At 33.9% G+C, this 22883-nt stretch overlaps 4 protein-coding genes across 4 annotated transcripts; all 4 read right to left on the bottom strand.

The window, feature by feature from the left end:
* Positions 1 to 550: 550 nt before the first annotated feature.
* LOTGIDRAFT_70227 (hypothetical protein) lies at positions 551 to 3219 on the bottom strand (the record flags this gene model as incomplete). Its single annotated transcript, XM_009054870.1, has 3 exons — positions 551 to 600; positions 2670 to 2843; positions 3168 to 3219. Coding segments are annotated over 3 exons (276 nt in total), but the record flags the coding sequence as incomplete, so codon positions are not given.
* A 250-nt stretch (positions 3220 to 3469) lies between these two features.
* LOTGIDRAFT_116159 (hypothetical protein) lies at positions 3470 to 7743 on the bottom strand (the record flags this gene model as incomplete). The annotated part of the gene is made up of 2 exons (XM_009054911.1): positions 3470 to 3618; positions 7626 to 7743. Coding segments are annotated over 2 exons (267 nt in total), but the record flags the coding sequence as incomplete, so codon positions are not given.
* Positions 7744 to 11022: 3279 nt separating this feature from the next.
* LOTGIDRAFT_70309 (hypothetical protein) lies at positions 11023 to 11499 on the bottom strand (the record flags this gene model as incomplete). Its single annotated transcript, XM_009054871.1, has 2 exons — positions 11023 to 11096; positions 11328 to 11499. Coding segments are annotated over 2 exons (246 nt in total), but the record flags the coding sequence as incomplete, so codon positions are not given.
* A 3433-nt stretch (positions 11500 to 14932) lies between these two features.
* On the bottom strand, positions 14933 to 22559 carry LOTGIDRAFT_116340 (hypothetical protein; the record flags this gene model as incomplete). The annotated part of the gene is made up of 4 exons (XM_009054910.1): positions 14933 to 15010; positions 15748 to 15794; positions 17160 to 17259; positions 22380 to 22559. The coding sequence occupies 4 exons, from the start codon at positions 22557 to 22559 to the stop codon at positions 14933 to 14935; spliced, it is 405 nt and encodes a 134-aa protein (XP_009053158.1).
* Between the last annotated feature and the right edge of the window lie 324 nt (positions 22560 to 22883).

The raw sequence follows: 22883 nt of genomic DNA, 5'->3' as shown, positions 1-22883 counted from the left end.
CAAAAAATAACGGAAATTTAGCATTTCTGATATCTTTCAGAATCACCTTGGCAATCCATTAGTCAAAGTCTAAAAGTTGACAAAATAAATGAGGTCAAAGTTCAAAACTCACTATACCAAAAAAGCAACAAAATGACATACCAGGTGATCCAGGTTCTCCTTTAAGTCCTTGTAAACCAGGTCTGCCAGGTAATCCATCAAGACCGGGACTACCTCTATCTCCTTTGGGTAATTCTCTAATCTGTACACTGGCAGGTAATCCAGGCTCTCCAGGTGGACCTTGTAAACCAGGTAAACCTAACAACAAGACAAAAAGAGATCAACCAATGTCTACCAATCAGCTCTATCCTATTTGAGATTACTCAATCCATTCTCTCCTCAACTAAAAGACTGTACCCTACTCGTTAACATTTCATTAAATGTATTCATGATTACATCAGAATATTTGCTTAACACAAAAATTACCTGAATCTCCTTTGAATCCATTTGAACCGTCAAAACCTTGAGGTCCTGATTCTCCTGGTCGTCCTGGTAACCCAGGTAAACCACTATCTCCCTTCTCTCCTGGTAAACCATATTGACCTGGTAAACCAGGTGAACCTATTAATAAAATGAAGCATAAATAAATATTTAATTTGAGATTTGATACCTAAGCCTTTTTCTTGCCTTTTCACATCTACAAGAATTAGATATTTCATTCCTAAGTTTTGATCCTCACCTTTAGGACCTTGAATACCAGGTAATCCACTGCGACCAGGTTCACCACTGATACCACTATCACCTCGTTCACCTTTAAGTCCAGGTAGACCAGGTAATCCATCTTGTCCGGGTAATCCTCTATCACCCTGTAATCCTGAAAAGCAAAATTAAAGTAAAAAAGTTAATAAAATACTAACCAATAAGAAGGAACACAAAGTGGATGTATACACTAATATACTTAGAGTATTGCAACCAATATTACTTTGGAATAAGGATTACGTGGTTGAATGGATCATTGTCGATACTTCTCATAAAGTAATCACCTGGTCTTCCTGGTAATCCTGCATCACCCTTCTGTCCATCACGTCCAATACCAGGTAACCCATCATCTCCCTTTGATCCAGGTAAACCATCTAAACCAGGTAAACCTATAGAATATATAATTAATTTGAATTTAGCTGCAGTCAGTATGAGTTTTCAAGTTTAAAGGAACAGCATGCCAAATTATATATAAATATTTAAATAGTACTAAAAATGTATGAAAAGCGCATAATTCCTTCAAAATACCTCAAACTAGAAATTTCACTTTCTATTTCTATATTTGTCTTTTCTATATATGGCAGAGTCATCTTAACTTTCAAACACAGATAATTCTGGACACATATGGTGAGCTGTAAATGCTATTACTGATTAGCTGGTAAGATGGGTCAAACAGATGACGAACCTATCTCTTAAAGGATATGCTGTCAGAAAAATTAACAAAAGGATCTCGTTTTAATGTAGTAGGCTAAGTCAAATTTAAAGTTTCTACCATCATTTGAATAATGAATTTTCTAATCTTCTGTGCAAATATCAATGCATAACAATAAAGGTGTTATTTTGTCAATGAATCAGAATACAACTAAAATTGTCATGTTGACTGTCTGGAACTTTACCACATTTCAAAACCAGGGAGGTTGAGAATTTCATATCCAAAGCATGTGTAGAAAGCATAAGAAGATGATACTTGTAAATTTTAACTTCTACAAGACCATAATAAAACATACCAGGATTTCCCTTTAGTCCTGGTAAACCATCAAGTCCAGCTCTGCCTGGTAATCCAGGTTCTCCTTTTGGACCATCAATAGATTGACCTGGTAAACCGGGTAAACCATCTTGGCCAGGGAAGCCTGAAAAATTGGTGAAAGGAACCAAAAAAATGATAGATTATAGTTCAGGTGATAGTCATCTTTTCTCATGATTGCTTTTGCCACTGTTCCAAAAAACATCAGACAAAAATCAATGCTACGAGGATTGACCAGGGCTAGTAAAACTGGAAACATGAAACCAAGCTAGATGCCCATGTAGTATTTTTTCCTGTTTGCTTTCTTTGATTGGTGCAATAATAATGATAATGCTAACCTCTGTCTCCTTTTAGACCAGCAGGGCCAGGCAATCCATCCAAACCTGGGAATCCAGAATCTCCTTTAGAACCTAAAAATAGATCAAAATAAAGATCAAAATAGATCCAATCAGAGCTAGCTGTATATTTATATCAAATGGAATAAACTGAATTTTAAAAACTCTGTTAATTTCCAAGTGAGCAAATTCCAAATTTACTTCATTAAATATTGATCCTAATTATGTTCATATTCTATTTTTTTATTTATTTAGATTATTCCATTTCTTAAATTTGAATCTCTAAATAACAGAAGGTAATTCAACCTACCACGTAATCCAGGTTGTCCAGGTAAGCCCGATTCTCCCTTAAGTCCAGATAAACCTGGTAGACCAGGTTGTCCGTTCTCTCCTCTTTCTCCAGATAATCCAGGTTGGCCTAAAAGATAAAAAAAAATGAAAATCCTCACCAATTTTCTCTCAATAATTTGTAATATTAAATTATAACTGATTAACTGAATATGTTGAATTGGAATTTTGTCAAATTAAAAATGGATGATAATTACCTGGTTGTCCGTCTAAACCATTTAAACCAGGTTGACCTTTAGGTCCAGATAAACCAGGTAAGCCAGGTCTACCATCGTTGCCTCGGTCACCCTTCAGTCCAGGGCGTCCATCCAATCCTGGTAATCCTGACTGACCCTTGGGACCTGATTGTCCAGGTAAACCGGGTAAACCTGCATCTCCTTTAAGTCCAGGAACTCCATCTAAACCAGGTAAACCAGGTTGTCCAGGTAATCCAGATTCTCCCTGAAACAATCAAAGATAATTCTTAAAATTAAGGAATAAATCATGAATGTTAAACAACTTCATTGTTCAGGAAAATGGACAGAGTTCAGTATTTCACGATGTAAGCAATAAATAATTAATCTTAAACCTTAATTAGATAAATAACCTTGGCAATACCTTAGATCCTTGTAACCCAGGGAATCCTGGTAAACCATCATTACCCTTGGGACCAGCCAAACCAGGTAATCCAGGTTCACCATCTCTTCCTGGTAATCCAGGCATACCATCATTACCAGGAGTACCATATCCATCATTACCAGGTTGTCCTTTAGATCCAGGGGTTCCAGGTAAACCTTTAATAATTAAGAAATACATCTTTGATATATCAGGTATTAATACATTAATACTTATACATCATTCAGTTTATCCTTATCAAATAATCCTCTGATTCTGCAAATTTGTTTCATTTTTTCCTCAAAAACATTTTTGATAATGATTCCCAAATGCTGAAGAAAGAACTTTGCATTCAAGACACATACAATAATTAAATTCATCATATCTTTAAACAATGTTGAAAAAGAACCAAGAACCTTGTATATTATAATCAAATGTACTCACCAGGTAGACCAGCTTCTCCAGGAAGTCCATTTAGACCAGGTTCACCTCTGTCACCCTTCAAACCAGGTAAACCAGATAGACCAGAATCACCTTTCAAACCTGGTAGACCAGGTAAACCATCTGAACCCGGTGGCCCTACAAAAACAAATACATGATACAGTTTCAAAACATATAAACAGGTTCTGGGGAAAGTTTTTGTACTCTAATAGCTATTTAAGTGTCAAATGCAATTAAAAGTTAAATGAACAGGATTTTTTAAAAGTAGCTTGACTAACAAACTTTGTAAAGAAATATTTTTCAAACCTCTTAATCCAGGTAAACCATTGTCACCAGGTGAACCAGGTAATCCTCTATCACCCTTTACTCCAGGTAAACCTTGAAGTCCAGGTAATCCATCTCGTCCAGGTTCTCCATTGAATCCCATTACACCTTGTTCTCCTTTGGCTCCTGTAAATAAATATAATTTGACATCATCTCAAAATGAACATCTTTTTCTATTCTTTTTTTTTTCTTCCACATTAAGGTTGTTGAACAGTTGGCAGGTCTAACCTTTAAAAAAAACCCTATAATCTGAAATTCTTCCAACAAAGATACATTTAAATAAGCCAGGCAAGGTAATATACGCCCACTGGCAGCTTTTTTTTTAATAAAAATATTTAGCAGTACAGTAACAATCACCAGTATGAAATATTCAACCTTCAGTCATACACTTCTTTTGAACTCTTTAGCGCAATACTGAATAATATTGAGTATGAGTTATTGCCCTTGTTCTTGAAATGCGTTCAATTTTGAGCCCATGAAAACTCTAGAAGGCAAATATTCAATCTTCAACCAGGACAGAATAATAAAACCAAGTTTTGTCAAAATCCAGCCAGAATCATGCCTTTTAGTGTTTAAGAGCTAAATTTGAAAGCGTTTTCAAGAACAAGGGCAATAACTCATACTAAATATTTTTCGATTCTTCTGATTTTCAATAGGGTTCATCCTTGGGTGATTACGAACACTCTGCCAAGTTTTGTTAAAATCCATCAAGAAAATCTCTTCTAAAGTGTTTAGGAGCTAAAAATTGAACGCGTTTTCAAGAACAAGGGCAATAACTTATACTAAATATTTTTCAATTTGTCTGATTTTCAATAGGGTTCATCCTTGGGTGATTACGAACACTCATACCAAATTTCTTAAAATCCGTCAAGAACTGTGTCTTGTAGAGTGTTTACGAGCAATTGTGGACGGACATGGGTGACTGCAATATACCCATTTCATGTGGGCGTATAAAAATTAGTCACAAATCAGCAAATAGTGGTCTTCACCCAATCTAAAGGAAAACATTTGTGAACAACTTTGAACTTGTAGTGGCGCTGCAAGCAATCAGATCCTGGTGATGACCATAAAACTAGTTAGAAATACAATTTAAAAACATCTATTTAAATCTCTTATAAGAGCTCATGCTAATCATTCCGGCACGCCTTGCATCACTTTAAATTTGACTTTTCTGAAATTAGCATATCTCAAATAAATATTCCAAATTATTATATTTATTACTCAGATGTTTGAATCCTTACCTGGTAATCCAGGAAGACCATCAATACCAGGAGTACCAGGAAGACCTCTTGGTCCATCCAATCCAGGGAGACCAGGTTGTCCAGATAATCCAGGTAAACCACCATCACCCTTCTGTCCAGCTAAACCAGGTAGACCTGGTAATCCAGCCTCTCCTTTAACTCCAGCTTGACCTATTAAAAAAAAATAATTGCTATTTTAAGTAAATGACGTTAATTGGCGGTAAAGCTTAGTGACTTCTTTCAAAGGCTAAATAGTTCTTTGATATTGGAAAAAACCTTCTAATTGTACTCTTGTAATCTTCAGGAATTTGTCAATGTTGATTTCTTAACATGAGTGTTCTTCCTGCGGGTTGTGAATCTCATCAAATTGGTTAAGACTCATGTTGAAACATCTTAATTGTAACAATGTGATCTTTCTTTTGGTTTCAACTTGATACTCAAGGCCATAACTTGAAAACCTACCAGGGACTCCAGGAAGTCCAGGTTGACCATCTAAACCAGGTAGACCAGGTAAACCCTCAGGTCCAAAACTACCTTTGGGACCAACAGGACCATCTAAACCAGGTAAACCAGGCAAACCAGCTGAACCTTTAACTCCTTGTAAACCAGGTAATCCAGATGGACCTAAATGTATCAATGCAAGTACAAATAAGCAAATATTTAGAAACTATCTTGAAATACTATAAACTAGAACTGTTCTAATAACAGTACTAATGCAGGGCGGGTTACGACATTCAGGTACATACGAAGATGGTCTATTGCAATTACATTGATGTAAATACTTTTTCTGCATCTCTAAATGCAAATATCCAAAAGTGCCTGGAGTTTAAAGTATATTTACTAGGAATAAAAGAATATTTGTCAATTAATGAAGATCAAGTTTGATGAAATCCGGATAAGATATTACCATCAAATTTAGAATTGGATTATACACATACATACCAAGTTTAGTGAAACTCAGATAAGAAATAAGAAAGTTGGCAATGCGCATGCGCACAACAAAAATTCAATATTTCCATCAAATTTAGAATTGAATTATACACATACATACCAAGTTTAGTGAAATTCAGATAAGAAATAAGAAAGTTGGCGATGCACATGCGCACAACAAAAATTCAATATTTCCATCAAATTTAGAATTGAATTATACACATACATACCAAGTTTAGTGAAATTCAGATAAGAAATAAGAAAGTTGGCAATGTGCATGCGCACAACAAAAATTCAATATTTCCATCAAATTAAGAATTGGATTATACACATACATACCAAGGGTCATATTAGGGTCCATATTAGGGTCCATATTTAGACCCCTATAAAATGGGAAAGAGTTGTCTGACCCCAAAGGTCAAAAGGTCATCAGATAGACAAGGTCATAAATTATCTTCACAGTTAATATGAAGGTCATCAAAGGTCAAGGTCAGAAGATATACGCCTTTAAACTTTGAAAAAAAACATCTGTTCGTATAAAAAAAAGGCAAAACCGAAAATCAAAATTTTGCTTCACACGAATTGTAGACTAACGTTTATAGTATCGTTTGACACAAAAATTACACAAATCGGATAAATAATGGCTTCTGAATAGGAATTTTCGCAAAATGAGGCAAATCAAAATGGCGCCTTATTATTGCTTCTTGTACGTATTTTTTTAGTTTAATAGGTTTGTATTAATGACACTAATATCATGCATATGTTAGTTTGGGCATAACTCAATTCCACTTGAAAGTGACTTCACCGGAAGTACTAACTTCGAAACCGGAAGTGATGCAAAAATTTTGAATGCGTTTTTCTTATTCCCCCATGGCTGGCTGTCTTTTTTTTATAAGTTTCAAATCGGTCCGACAAATAGCAACCGAAATAGCATATTTCGATTAATTTCGACAAAAAAAAGTATCGAACTAATTTGCAAAAATCAAATTTTTTCAACTGCCATCATGTGTCCGTTGTTATAAGAAGTAGAATAAAGGAAACCCGAGCAAATTCGGTCGATAAATACGCCCACTAGAGCCCACTTTCTGTTTGTTGTTAACGTCGCTTCATGTTGCTCAGAAAATTTTTGTTTTACATTCAGTACACAGTTAGCCACGAGTTTGAAAGTGCGACGAAATTAGTTTTTTCATACCTGTTGCTGTTTCTGAGAACTGAGCTCCCGGAGTGAAGAAAAAATAAAAAAATAAAAAAATAAAAAAAATAGCCAGAACGAAAACAAAGCAACTCATACCTTCAGGTCCAGGAAGACCAGGTAATCCTCGCTCACCAGGGAAACCAGGTAGGCCAGACTGTCCTTTCGGTCCAACTAAAGCTTCTCCAGGGATACCAGATTCTCCTTTAGCTCCTGAATAGTTCAAATAGACATTAATTCATTGTTATGAAAATTATATATTTTTGATGAGATAAAAGTCTCTTTTCATAAAAAAAAAAAAATTATATTTCTCTTCAAAAGTTGTTAAATTTACTAATGCTTACACTGAAGAAGTTTCTACCACAAACTTAAGGGTGTTAAGTAGTTTAAAATGCAATACAAACCAGGTAAACCAGGTAATCCAGGTAACCCACTATCTCCCTTGATACCAGTTAAACCATCTTGTCCAGGTAAACCAGGTAAACCATCATTTCCTCTCTCTCCAGGTAACCCTCTAGGTCCTGGTGTTCCAGGTAAACCATTCTCTCCAGGTCCACCTTTCATGCCGGGTAAACCAGGTAAGCCATCTCGACCAGGGTTTCCTGAATGAAGAAATTATATTAAACATTAAATATCTATCTGGTGTGATCTTGGTAAGAATTTGGGCTTTTTGTGTTATTTGATACTTTTCAGGGATTTCAAGGTTCATATAAACAGTCGCCTTTCATGAAAACAAACGTTACATCCAAAAATATGTTGCCAGGCAATTCTAATTATTTTCAATTTTTCAGATTTTCAATGAGGATCATCCTTGGGTGATAACAAACATTCACACCAAGTTCCATCAAAATCCGTCAAGAGTGTTTACAAGCATTTTGAGAGCAAGGGCAATACACTTAATATTTTTGAATTTTTCTGATTTTCAATAGGGTGTCTTACGATTGTTTACAAGCAATTGTGGATGGACGGACCGCCGGACGGAAATTGGTGTTGGCAATATACATTTCATGTGGGTGTATAAAAATGATGGGATACAGTGTTTAATAGTTAAGTCAAAGCTGGGTGACCCTGACTTAAAAACAGACAATATCAAGTTCAGAAGACAAGACACACAATTTTCATGAGATCCAGCAGAAGCTGCCATACATACCTTTAGGACCATCAAGACCAGGTAAACCACTTGAACCAGGTCGACCAGGAATACCAGCTGGACCAGGATCTCCTCGTTCACCCTTCAATTTGGTCAAATCAATTGGTACATCACCTAAAATAAAAAATAACAAGTTTTAAATTGAGAGCAGATTATAATATAAATATTATTCTTGCTTAAATTACTTTAAGTCATGACATGTCATGAATTTGTTTTGAAAATGAGAGTATTTAAATATTTCAAACTTAAATAAATCTCCAAAACAAATTCAACAAGCACCTTCATACTCCTCTTCCAAAAAATGAATTACATAAAAGACAACAGAATGAAATGACTCACCAGCTTCTCCCTTCATTCCAGGTAAACCTTGTAAACCAGGTAATCCAGGCATACCAGGATCTCCACGTTCTCCTGTTTGACCAGGAATTCCCACTCCAGGATCACCTCTTAAACCAGGAATACCAGGCTCACCAGGAAGACCTGGTAAGCCATCCAAACCAGACACACCTTTAACTCCCTAAAATGAACATCATGTCTAAAACAAGTCTAAAATATTATCCAGGTCATAATGATAGTCCATGTTTCACAAAAAAGTATCTAAGGATGATTTTAGAGTTAAGTTATGTGATTTGATTGGTCAGTAAAATCAGATAACATGGTTTCTTAAAATTTACGTCCACTTCCCTGATAAATTTTGGGTTATATCAAGTGTCAAATCGTATACTCAAAAAACGTTTACCATGATCTCATTGTCATATATAATCACATCAAATTTCATTTAAATCAGGTGAAAACAAATATTGACATGCTTTTACCAAGTCAAGGGCAATAACTCAAAAAACATTTACCAAGATCTCATTGTCATATATAATCACATCAAATTTCATTTAAATCAGGTGAAAACAAATATTGACATGCTTTTACCAAGTCAAGGGCAATAACTCAAAAAACATTTACCAAGATCTCATTGATCATACCAAATTTCATTTGAATCAGATGAAAATTTTGACATGTTTTTAGGTCAAGGGCAATAACTCAAAAAACATTTACCAAAAAATCGTCAATTTGAACTTAACTAAGATCTCATCAATATAAATGTTTACACCAAATTTCATCTCTATTGTGTTAACAAGGTGCGACAGACGGATTACAATATACAACATTATAATGTGGGTGTATAAAAAATTGTATCCTTACAGATTCTCCCTTAATACCAGGTAATCCAGGAGCACCAGATGGACCTTGTGGACCTGCTGGGCCTCTTCTTCCACCTTCACCAGTCAATCCACTGTCTCCTCTATCACCCTTCAAACCTGAAGAAGATTTGGATGTATCGATTTTTAGCTTTTTCAGTAAACTTGATCCCCAAGCTTTTCTACATCCTTACACAATCTTAGCACTCAAGAATACTTGATTTATTCATTAGAAACATTAATTATTCAAACAATAAGCATGATTTGAACGAGAAAAATAGGCATAGGTAACTTTAACTGTTTGTTAATAATTTGAAAAGAGTTTAAATGTGAAAACACCCAGCAATAGTGTTCTCCACTGAATCATTATTTTTGTATTACAGTAATACCTACCAGGAGGACCAGGTAATACTTCAGCGGTAGCAGATTCTCCCTTCTGACCTTTGTCTCCAGATAAACCAGGCAGACCAGATTCTCCCTATATTAAATACAATCATACAGATTACTACAGATACATGGAATATCAGAGTATTGTAACAGTTGTAAAAGTTCTCACAGATTTTAATCATTTGAAGGCGGTTGTGTCCTGCAATTTGACGGTTGTGTCCTGCCATTTGATGCTACTTGACGGTTGTGTCCTGCCATGTGATGGTTGTGTCCTGCCATTTGATGGTTGTGTTCTGTCATTTGATGGTTTTACCTTGTCCCTAGTTAATTGGTTGTTATGTCTCTGAATTTGGCAAATGTGTTATATACTTTTTCACTTTACATTGCTGGACTCAAATGCCACGTTTCACAGCAATTCTCTTCAGTATATTTAAGATACATATTTGTATGCTACTCTGTTGAGTGCATGGAGCATGAAATTCTGTACAAAATAAAGTAATAAGGAAAGTTCATACTTACAGATGGACCAGGTAAACCAGGCAAACCAGTTGGACCGTCCTCTCCAGGTTCTCCCTTAGCACCTTCAGGACCGTCTAAACCTCTCTGTCCTGGTAAACCAGGTAAACCATCCAAGCCACTTGAACCTTTCTCTCCTTTAGTACCAGGTCTACAGGATTCACAGGATCCTCCTCTATCACCTAAATAGATAAATGATATAATTCATTTCTGTATCTTTCTCATGTAGCATTTGGGTTTACATGTACTGTATATTGAATCCTTATAGAAAAAGAAAATGTGGAATTAACTCCTGTTCAATAAACTAAATAAGATATATTTTGATGGCTACATCATGTTATACTACTAAAAATACAAAATGAATTAAATATCAGGATACAAGATTTGTCAATATTTGCAGAATTCAACATACTTAATACATTAATAAAGTTGTAGTAATAGTGTTCAATAATAAATGTGTCAAGCATCAAACATAATATATAACGAACCTTTGTCACCAGGGAAACCTGGGGTCCCATCTCTTCCAGGTCGACCTTCAAACCCTCTTTGACCAGGTTCACCTTTCAGACCAGAAGGACCTGGCAAGCCTTTAGAGGAATTTCCAGGTGGACCAGGTAAACCATTCAAACCACTTTCTCCCTTAATACCAGGCAATCCATCTAAGCCAGGTCGTCCTGCAGGACCTCTTTGTCCAGGAATCGACAAACCAGCTTCTCCTTTAGGACCACGATCTCCTTTGACTCCAGGACGTCCTGAGTTTCCAGGTCTTCCATCTATACCACTGATACCTTGAATAAAAGACAAATCCATGTATTTTATAAAATCTTAATAGTAAGAAGATAATTGTCAAAAATTTTCTCTTCAATGGAAATGCGCACAAACAATGTTTAAGGTTTTAATCTTACCAGGTGGACCGTACTCTCCCTTTTGACCCTTAGGACCATCTAACCCTTGCCGTCCAGCTGGACCAGGTAATCCAGGACCTCCAGGAATACCAGGAGGACCTCTAGGACCTTGAGGACCAGGAAGACCATCACTACCAGGGAAACCATCTCTACCGGGTAATCCAGGTAAACCAGCAGGACCAGGGGGTCCATCTCCTCCTTTACCCTATAAAACATTTCAAAATTATGTTAAAATGGTGTGCAATGAGGGCAATTTTTAAAATGCCTTTAATATATGTTCATCTTCTATAAATATCAGACAATCCAATGGATCAAATACCCAAATTTCTCTAGGATATGCATGCAAATTAATCTCAATTAATCTCAATCTCCCAGATGAATATACTCAGAGACAGAAAATAACTTACACCAGCAGGTCCAGGTGGACCTCTGACACCAGGTAAACCATCTAAACCAGGTAAACCACGATCTCCTTTCATACCAAACAATCCAGATAAACCAGGAACACCATCCATACCAGTATCACCCTTGGAACCAGGTAAACCAGGCAAACCTGGGAAACCTTGTTTACCCTAGAAAAATACAATCAATCAATATAATCATTTCAGCTATCTCCAAATTCTATAATCGCTCTCCATGTGTTGGAAGGACATATATCTAAATACATAAAAGACTTGAAAAACCAACAGTGTAGAAAAGACTAAATTTTTGGGTATATCTTTTTGAAGGGGTAAAATGGAATACATCAGGCTAAAAGATAGCTTCCCAGGCAAGGTAATATACGCCCACTTGTAGCTTTGATTTTCACTAAAAATATTTGGAAGTACAGTAACAATCACCAGTATGAAATATTCAACCTTCAGTCATACACTTCTTTTGAACTTTCTGGGTCGATACTGTATAATATTACCAAGTTTTATCAAAATATGTCAAGAATGATGCCTTTTAGTATTTACGAGCTAAAAATTGAATGCGTTTTCAAGAACAAGGGCAATAACTCATACTAAATTTTTTATGATTCTTCTGATTTTCAATAGGGTTTATCCTTGGGTGATAAACACTCACACCAATTTTTGTCAAAATCTGTCAAGAATTGTGCCTTCTAAAGTGTTTAGAAGCTAAAAATTGTTTGTTGCAACTACCAAGGAAAGTGACAAGGAAAGTGACATCATTGAATCTCAACTGACATTTCATGTGTGTCTGTCTCTGAGGATGAGGTTCTAATTTTTGGCCCAGTATAGCAGAATATTGTTCATAGCTCCTTAATTTTGAAAGTCTTATCCAATCTAAATATTTCAATTATGTCTGCTTTACTCATGGAAACTGTGTACCGGTAATCAATACATGGAGAGATATATACTTACTCGAGGACCAGCAATACCGGGAACACCCTTTTCACCTTTCATACCTACTGGACCAGGCAATCCCTACAATAACACAATCAAACTTATAATATAGATAACACTGATCATTTATATCACTACTTGTATCATTTATATCTTTCATAAACAACACAAAACTATTACTAAACAGCACATATCATTTATATCTTTTATAAACTACAAATATCATTTATATCTTTTATAAACAACACATATCATTTTTATCTTTTATAAACAACACATATCATTTATATCTTTTATAAACAACACATATCATTTATATCTTTTATAAACTACAAATATCATTTATATCTTTTATGAACAACACATATCATTTTTATCTTTTATAAACAACAAATATCATTTATATCTTTTAAAAACAATACATATCATTTATATCTTTTATAAACAACACATATCATTTATATTTTTTATAAACAACACATATCATTTATATCTTTTAAAAACAATACATATCATTTATATCTTTTATAAACAACAAATATCATTTACGCATATCATTTATATCTTTTGTAAAACTAACATACAGGTATATAAAACAAATTCACATTAACTTGTATGCCTGATGTCAAACTCTTTATAAAATCAGTTGCTTTTATCTCAAAATTTTATAATCATCAGCACCAGTTGGTTTTGTATTGATCAAATGTCATTCCCAAGTTTTAAAATATTTATTTCTTTCTATGGCACCACTTATCAACTTTTCACATATCTTTAAGAACATACATTGGTCTTTTATTTATGTTAAATATACCAATATATATATATATACCAATGTTATTTTATAAGAAAGGTGACTTAGGAATTTATATGTTAAATTAACTGTTAAACATAAAAAATCCTCTCACTAGGCCAATGACCATAGGCTATTGACCTAGTTTCTGATTCATTGACCTCATTCCAAACCTCTGACAAACTTCCTATTTAAAACAATATAATATATCCTGTAATTCTTACACGTACAATTTTCCAGAATTTCAATTGCTGGTTAACACATTCATAGAATTTTATTTTGATATTTCATAATTCTAGGTCATTTTTCAATGGAATACCTAAATGACATTTGACAGGTACTTGACTAATAAATAGTTAAATCAGGTATTTTGTTCGTTAAATTTCCAATGTTCTTAATGTTACAAGAATATCAGGACAGTGTTCAGGAGATTTGTTTTCACTAGCCTGAGGTAAAACCAGTGGCCCAAAACCAAAATTATATTGTAGATTTGCTTTTCATCCCATTTGTGTGTATTATGTACACTGCCATTGGCACATGGGAGTAAATGTTAAATCATTAACATATATTTAAGTAGCTATTTTTTAATAATAAAGTTAGATAGGAATCTTAAGAATATGCTACAACAGTGAATTCCACAATTTATCTTTGATAACCATTTGACTGATAAGAGGATACATGGTGGGAAGTTGATTAAGACTGATATATTACCATATTGAAAAAGGGTTGAATCTTTTTCTAACATCTTCTATTTTAGAGGCGAAAATGGCCAAGGATGCATTGTGTCATGTAATTGAGCTCAAAATAAGATTTATGCTGTTGTATTCCATGTAAATTTTCAACATGAAATGCACTATTTTGTGAATATTTCATTGACAGCAAATGCCTCATGATGACCAAACTTGGTATTTCTTTTATTTATGTATTTCAAATCCACCAAGACCCTCTTATTTTATTTTGAATTGGGCTACAGTCTAGTATTTTCTTGCTTGTGTAAACATGGCAAATTAAGAATGCATAACAGCAACAGCTCTAAAACATATTGGAATTGTAAACAAAACATACAATTTTAAAATAAGTTTCAACTCTTACTGCAGTTATAATGTTATATAAAATATACTGTTCACCATTCTGAATAGACTTTAAATAGAAACCATATGGCATGCACTCTACACTGATAGTTAGAAACATTTATAAGGACATTTCCTTCCTCTTGGTTCTTTAAATGATTGCTATGTCTTGATGATCTTTTAATATTTTTCTATTCCTGGCTCCAAAGTGGATTGATGACATCATAAAACAAGTTAAATATGATGACATTATCTTGGTGGTAAATATTAAACTGGCTCATTTACCGTTAATACCTTTGACTATTTCTTTAATTTTTCTGGCATAGAATCAAAACTGTATGACATTTTCTATTTTGATAATGTAACCACCATGTTAACAAGCATGTTAAGCTTACTAGGCAATATATCTCATAAGCTGAATGAAATGCTTACCTGTAATCCAGGAGGACCATCATAACCAGAGGGACCAGAAGTACCAGGTTCACCCTACAAAAATGTATTAAAATCTTTTATAGTGCTTTAGAAATCTTTCTCTTCTAATTCATACATGATCAAACAAGTATTTTTATGAAACATCTTCCTCTATTCCCGCTTCTGATTGATATTTTGACAGTTGTCAGCTGGAGTAGAGTGCGAAAAAATGATCCTGTTAAAAAGACATTCTACACCTAACGAAATTGCCTTTTTTTCTAACATTATATTAATTAAGATGATTATAAATTAGTGTTAGGCATCACTGGAACTTTTGTTTTGTTAGTATCACGTGACTCTGTAACCTTTGAACTTTTGGCTGGGCATGCAGTTTTAAATGGCTGATGCTAGATCAGTTTTGTAAAAAAACACTTTGATAGAACAGGAGACGTGACATAAATGGTGTAGGGACAAAATGATGGTAAGACTGAACTACAAAATATTCATCTTTCCAAATATGTCTGGGGTTTGTAGATGCAAGGGATCTAAATAAGTTTAAAAACCTGCACTTTCAGAGATGCGGAATCTTCCCATTTAATAGGGCCTATTTTTTTCTGTCTCTACACCAGCCCACATTTCTCCAGATAGCGATCAGAGGCTGGAATAGAGACAGATGTTTTAGCCTTTGCAGTGTATGAGTGCCTTTTAGGCCATCAGAAAATAGTCAAAACAAAGCTTACCTTCATTCCCTTCATACCACGGTCTCCTTTAGGACCAGTTAATGTTCCAGGTGGTTGTACAAATGGGTTAACTCCAGGGGGACCAGGTGGACCAGGGGGACCTTTGTCACCAAGATCACCTTTTTGTCCAGTAAATCCAACACCCATATTACCTTTTTCTCCGACCTCACCTCGGAATCCAGGAGGACCCTAGAATAAAGTTTATCACAGTTTATTTACCAGAACTCATATTTCTAAGTGGAAATACCAGAAGATATCAGGAAAGAACTAAATGATATCAGGAAAATACCAGCAGATATTTTTGGACAAATTCATTAATACAATTCAAAGAACTACATTAAAAGTATTACATTGAAAGTAAATTAACATACCATTCTTTTTGCCCAAAAATAATGGTGGACTTATACATTGAAGAGGAAAACACAATAAACAATACATATTCTATTTTCACAGTGAGTGGAAATTCAATTAAGATACATAATAACAGAGTTTACAAGTATATATTTTTCATTAAATTCCTTTTGGCTCAGAAATTCTAAATTTTTCAAAATCATATCTTACCTGGGGACCAATATCACCTTTTAAACCCTGTGGACCAATAGGACCATCAATACCAGGGCTACCCTATACAAGATACAAATATAATGTTAAAAAATAAATTTTCTTAAAGAAATACTACTCCCATTTGAACTACAAATTGACAAATAAAAGTTGTAAAAATATGAACAATTGAAGAAATCTTAGAACAAGAACATGAGGCAGCATTATTATAAGGAATCTTCAGTTTATGTTCGAGTCTTAGGCCTTATGTTGATAACTGAAAGACAGTTTATGCAATACTTTGCCTCTCAAATTTCAAGACAGAAATCACAAAAAATCATTGTTATTTCTTTGTTAAAAAACACTATTATATAATACTTACAGGTATTCCAGATAAACCATTAGCACCAGGATCACCCTAAAAATATAGGTTAATTTGTTTCATTGATTGTCAAGTAATATCAGTCATCTTAAAGTGACAAACTTTATCTTAGTCTGAGAAACAGAAATTTCTAATCCACTTAAGATAAGTTAAAACTTAAAAAGACATCTATAAAAATAGAAGGAGAACTTCCTAATGAGGTATTTTTGAAGGAATTTTGCAATTTCATTCATTCTAAAATCCCTGAGGACAATTTACATATAGTTGCAACCCAAATCAACCAACAAAACTGGCAAATCTGTCCCTTCAATGGTGGATTTAACACATTGACACATTGGTTAGTCCAGGATTATTATGCTGATCAATGAACGATGTATGTTACCATCAACAACTACATGATTATATTAGTTACCATTGACTAATGTAGGTTACTACATGATTATATTTGTTACTATTGACTAATACAAGTTCTTACAAGGTTATATTTGTTACCATTGACTAAGGTTAATAAAGATGGTTACCAAACTAAATTTACTTACTTTTTGTCCTTTAATTGCAATACCATCTCGAGCAGGTTCACCTTTTTGACCCTTGGGACCAGAAATACCAGGGGAACCTTCCAAACCAGGTAGACCAGAATTACCAGGGAAACCAGGTTCACCCTAAATAAATACAAGGTACATGTTTTTAAAGTAAGAATTTGTTAGCTCAAAGTCATTCCTTCCAGAAATGGAATCCTGTTAGCAGATTAAAACCTAAATTAATCAGAACTATATGACAGAAATTAGAGTCTGAAAGATAAAGGCAGGAAAACAAATTTACAAAGGTAAACTCAAGGCATATGAAATCAGTTTTTTGATGGGTTTTGCTATAAATGTTATATATCATTGAGTTTTATCCATTTTATTATATAAAATCAATCTTTTTTGGACTTTTTCGTGCTCTAAAAACAAAATATGAAGCAATACCTCCTTTAAATTTCATTTCAATAGTCTCTGTTACTTCACACATAGCCTAATAAAAATCTTATTTCTCATGAAAATATGTTAAAGAGTTCTTAAAGACTTGAAGATCAAAATCTCAATGTGGTTTCAATCAAACTTCAAGAAAGTCAAGAGTGAAAGAAGCTTAAAGTTTATTTATGTTAGTCAGGAGGTTAAACTTTCATCAATTTACCAAATTATACAACATAATAATCTTAGTCATCCACAGGCTGTCCACTTCACTTCTTAAACTTACTTTTACCCAATTTGGACAAATTAAATTTTTGTCCGTTATCTATTGCCAGTTTGAGACAAATTCAACAATATGATTTTCATGTATGTCTGAATGCACCAAATCAATTCAATTTTTTCATAAATTTTCATTGGGGAGAACCCTCTTCAACTACATGGTCTGCTTCCACAGAGCTGCCATATTGTGGAATCAACCTCGACATTTGTTCCCTTATCAAGTCAATCTGACCGTATTTGTGCCTCCAGTCTTGCACATTGCAGAAAATGTATTGAAACTAACTAGCCAAAATTGTCCAAAATGTGGTTATTTTTTTAAATATGTCGATCTATCTTTAATTTTCCTATATTCATTTATCTTTTGATGCTTTGAAAAATTTGGAGAAATATCAAATTGACTCTACCAATTGTATTCTAAGCATAAAGCAATATGGTTGTCTCACTGAGGTGAGATGACCTCATAAAGATAAGAGTCAGACAAGAAAATGGCAACTAAGAAGGCAGTCTACAGGGTACAGCAACAGTAAGTAACACCTCATAAAACATTGAGGGTCAGACACATAAAACTGATTGAAATTCCTTTACTTGCAGCAGGCATTTATTGCTGCCAAAGGTCACAGGGGTCATTTTCCTAAATTCACTGGAAATGAAACTAAACTGTCTCAAGTATGCTAAATGATTCCAGCCATATTTAACAGCTTTCATGTTTTTCTATTTGGAATTGACTTCCTGTGTATAGAGGTCAATTTATACTCATAATGTGCTGCATGGTTGAAATTTACTGCCAACTTCCTGGCACCACAGTTATTCTTAACTTCAGTATGGCCACTTACATAAATACTAAATTATAAATAATATGTTTCTATTATAAGCCAGAAACAGATCAAATTTGGAAGATGTAAGCCCCAAATTTCCAATTTTCATTGTTAACCTATAGTTAACGACTAAAAAATCAAATAGAATATCTTTGACTTAATTTGCAGTGTAGTCAAGCAGTATATAATGAGGTAAATTTTAGCATAACAGTCGCATACTCTGATAACCTTACCTGTGTACCATTGCAGCCATCTAAACCATTCATACCACGTGGTCCAGCTGGGCCAGGAATACCCTAAAATAAATATAGCATTTTTACTTTACTTAGTAAAAGTCACTGTTTTTTTGTGAATCCAAATGTTTTAAATTTGTCAACAAATGTATTCTCATGGTAAATTTGTGGATTCTTTTTTTCAAAAGACTTCATTGTAAATAAATTCACGAAAACAAGCCCATACAATCAATACATTTCAACTTTGCAGACTGCAAACAAGATTTACATTTAGCATTTGAAGTATCATTTGCAATAAAATTTGAAAATCAAATTTAATGATAAAAAATTAGTATATATACTCAGATAAGAAAAGGTATGAAACTTACAGGGATGCCATTAATACCAGGGAATCCAGGAGATCCCATCTTTCCCTGAAATTAGAACAGAAGTATATCAGAAGCCTGTTTGCATAGCTAAGCCAAAACAGAGGACCGAGGGGTGAATTCTTAATGCTACTAACTGGCAATTTGTCAATTACAGCTTCACTCATTGCTGAAAAATGACAATTTGAAATACAGTATTTTCAGGGTCTGTGAGTAAAAGTCAGGCTATTGTAACATTTTGATTACAATAGCAAAAGTAGAAAATTAAATAACCATTTTTGGTCACCATCTGGGCAATTATTTCAGGGTTTAGGGTAGAAATTTTGATAGCCACTGACAACAAGGCAAGTGCTAATTGGAACCTCTCTGTCTTCTTTGTTATCTTTCTTTAATATTGTGTGTTTTTTGTAGTTTATATTCATTTAAAATTTTACAGCACAGTCATTGGCTTTAAGATCAAAAAAACAAATTGATATATAGGGTGGTTTCTTTCAAAAATGTAAAATCATGTACAACATTATTTTAAAAAAACATCTTGAGGGAAAAAAATATACTTGGATTATATATTAACACAGAGTTCCCCTTTATCTGCCATTTCAAAATAATACTTACTAATTGATTAGAGTTTTATTTTTTTGAAATTTTGCTTGTTATATGAATCATACATGAATTAGGACAAGAGGGAGTAAAAATAGCTAGGTTCAGGTAATTTGGAGCTTTGCCATTAGATAAAATGAGATCTCCAGCTGTTTTGACAGTAACCTGATAGTGTGGTACTATGGTCCATTTAGGTTGATTCACTCTTTGATTCACAACACCCTTAACTAATTTCACTACTTTTTATGGTCTTTCAAATTTTACAGAAATTATTAGAATTAGGAATATTCTGGTATATTACAGCTTTAAATACAATATGTTTAAGTTTAAGGAGATTCAAGAGTAAGTTTAATGAGACTCAAAAGTAAGGAGATTCAAATGTGAGATTCAAGAGTAAGTTTAAGGATATTCAAAGAAAGTGTAAGGAGGCACAAAAGTAAGTGTAGGGAGATTCAAGAGTAAGTTTAAGGAGATTCAAGAGTAAGTTTAAGGAGATTCAAAAGTAAATGTAGGGAGATTCAAAAGTGAGATTCAAGCGTAAGTTTAAGGATATTCAAAGAAAGTGTAAGGAGACACAAAAGTAAGTGTAGGGAGATTCAAGATTAATTTTAAGGAGATTCAAGAGTAAGTTTAATGAGACTCAAATGTAAGTGTAGGGAGATTCAAAAGTGAGATTCAAGAGTAAGTTTAGGGAGATTCAAGAGTAAGTTTAATGAGATTCAAAAGTAAGTTTAAGGAGATTCAAGAGTAAGTTTAAGGAGATTCAAGAGTAAGTTTAATGAGACTCAAAAGTAAGTGTAGGGAGATTCAAAAGTGAGATTCAAGAGTAAGTTTAAAGAGATTCAAGAGTAAGTTTAATGAGACTCAAAAGTATGTGTAGGGAGATTCAAAAGTGACATTCAAGAGTAAGTTTAAGGACATTCAAAAGAGCCTTTCAAGCTTTATTGGTTGTTATGATAGTCATGCCATTTACGGTCATTGAACAGGACATTGGACAAGAATCAGATTGGTGCGAATTAAGTCCCAAATACACATATATTTCTTTCCTTCAAAGATTATTCTGATGTTCATTTGTGGTGGAATCTTCTTACGAAAGAGTTTTATTTGAATCATTTGTAGTTGTCACGAAAGAGTTTTATTTGAATCATTTGTAGTTGTCACGAAAGAGTTTTATTTGAATCATTTGTAGTGGCCTAACAACATACGGAGGGAACCACAAATTTTTAACACTACTGTTATTCTAGACCTACTGATAAGAAAAACTAAATAAATGTAGTTCTATCTTATTAGACTGCAGGGGGTTCTAGATTACTTGAGTCAAAGGTTAACAAACTTCTGGTCCATCTTGGCCTTGAAATGAATGGAGTTTTACATTCTTTACCTAATGGGAAGTGAAGATAGGCAATGTCATGTAGTGTGCAATGAGGGAAATTTTGCCAGTACAGCTTAAATTTTTTTCAACAGTCAAGGGATCTTTAACATGCACAGTCTTAACACATAGGGCCTTGGTTTATTATCCCATCAACTAGACGCTTTTTCCATGTCAGCCCCTTCAAACTGCATCATGGACACAGAAAAATCTAAAAGTTTCATCTTATCATATGCCGGGATTGGGCTCACAGAGCCACCGCAGCAATTTGCAATATATATATTCCTGGATAAATCATGTCAGGATAAGGTTACAGCTATAGCAGACACCTTACTGATCTAGATATGGTGTATAGGTGTGGTCTAGATTGGTTGTTTGTTTGATTACTCAACTGTTAACAAGAAGGAACATGTTGATCATGTCAAGCCAGTAGGTTAGACTAATATCAACACATGAAAGAGAACATCTTCCTGCAAGTTCAACAGACTTTGGGTGTAATGGTGGCACACAAATATGCTAAATTTCTTGTACAATTGTATTTGATAAGAGAAGTCTAATGAAATCACTAAATGGGTAACTGATTGTTTTGACTGATGCAAAATTAAGAAGAAGACCATAATTACTGACATCACATTTTGAAAAATGGTTCATTTAGAATTTCGGTATAAAAAAAACGTATATATATAATTTTGGTAAGAATATTAATATTTATGCTAAAAATTGCAGACTAATATCCTTCAAGAATCAATGTCCAAAATTGACAAAATATTCTTAAGGTGCCATGTTATTCTTATGTTATTCTTAAGATGAGGTATGTTGTCCAGTGCGGTGTATGGTGCAGGATAATTGATACAGTAGAAAATAGATGAAACAAATCGTGTCCGTACCATGTCCAGATCCGTAACGTGTGTGTTCACTTGTTCTATTATTGTTTGTATTGATCATTTCACACCAGACACCATACCTCGTATATTCGTGGTTTTACTCGGAATAGAAACATTTCATTATTCAACATTTCTCAAACTGACAATTTAGAGATGTAATCAAGGAAAAATATTTAGGTTAATAGCTTGTGTTGAATATATCAAGATAATGTTTTGAATTTAAATGTATTTTCTCACTGAGCAAGCACATTTATATTCGTTGTTGAAAATCTCATAAACTGTCTTACCCGAGCTCCTTTTTCACCACGACCACCAACAGGTCCAGGTTCACCAGAAACACCTTTAGGTCCTAATAATCCTTCTGGTCCTTGAAATCCTTGTTTACCAGGAGGACCAGGGGGTCCAACTGGTCCAAAACTACCCTGTAAATAAAGAAAAAAAAACTCACAAAACCGCCTTTTGCACATTGGCAGAAATTTATATTGCATAGATAAAGAAACAAATTTGTTCTCCAGTTATACTTGAATGGTTACTGGAATTGTTTTGTTTTTTCAATACTGATAAGTTTTGGTATCAGATACTTTGAAGTTTTCAAAGTTCAGAGAGTTGTTAGTTATGTAACTTATGTTATGATCAGAGAAAAAGTGTGCATCAACTCATCAATAGCAAAAAGAATCTTTTCAAAAATTTATTGATGTAAATAATTAGGAAAATCATAAACCAAATTTTTGAAATAGGCCAATAGTGCATCTTTCTGGAATTTTTTGTACATAGTTGAAGCAAACAAGTTT

Source organism: Lottia gigantea (genome assembly GCF_000327385.1).
Source record: "Lottia gigantea unplaced genomic scaffold LOTGIsca_23, whole genome shotgun sequence".
In the NCBI taxonomy this organism is placed as follows: domain Eukaryota; kingdom Metazoa; phylum Mollusca; class Gastropoda; family Lottiidae; genus Lottia; species Lottia gigantea.
This window is presented reverse-complemented; position numbering and strand designations above follow the sequence as displayed.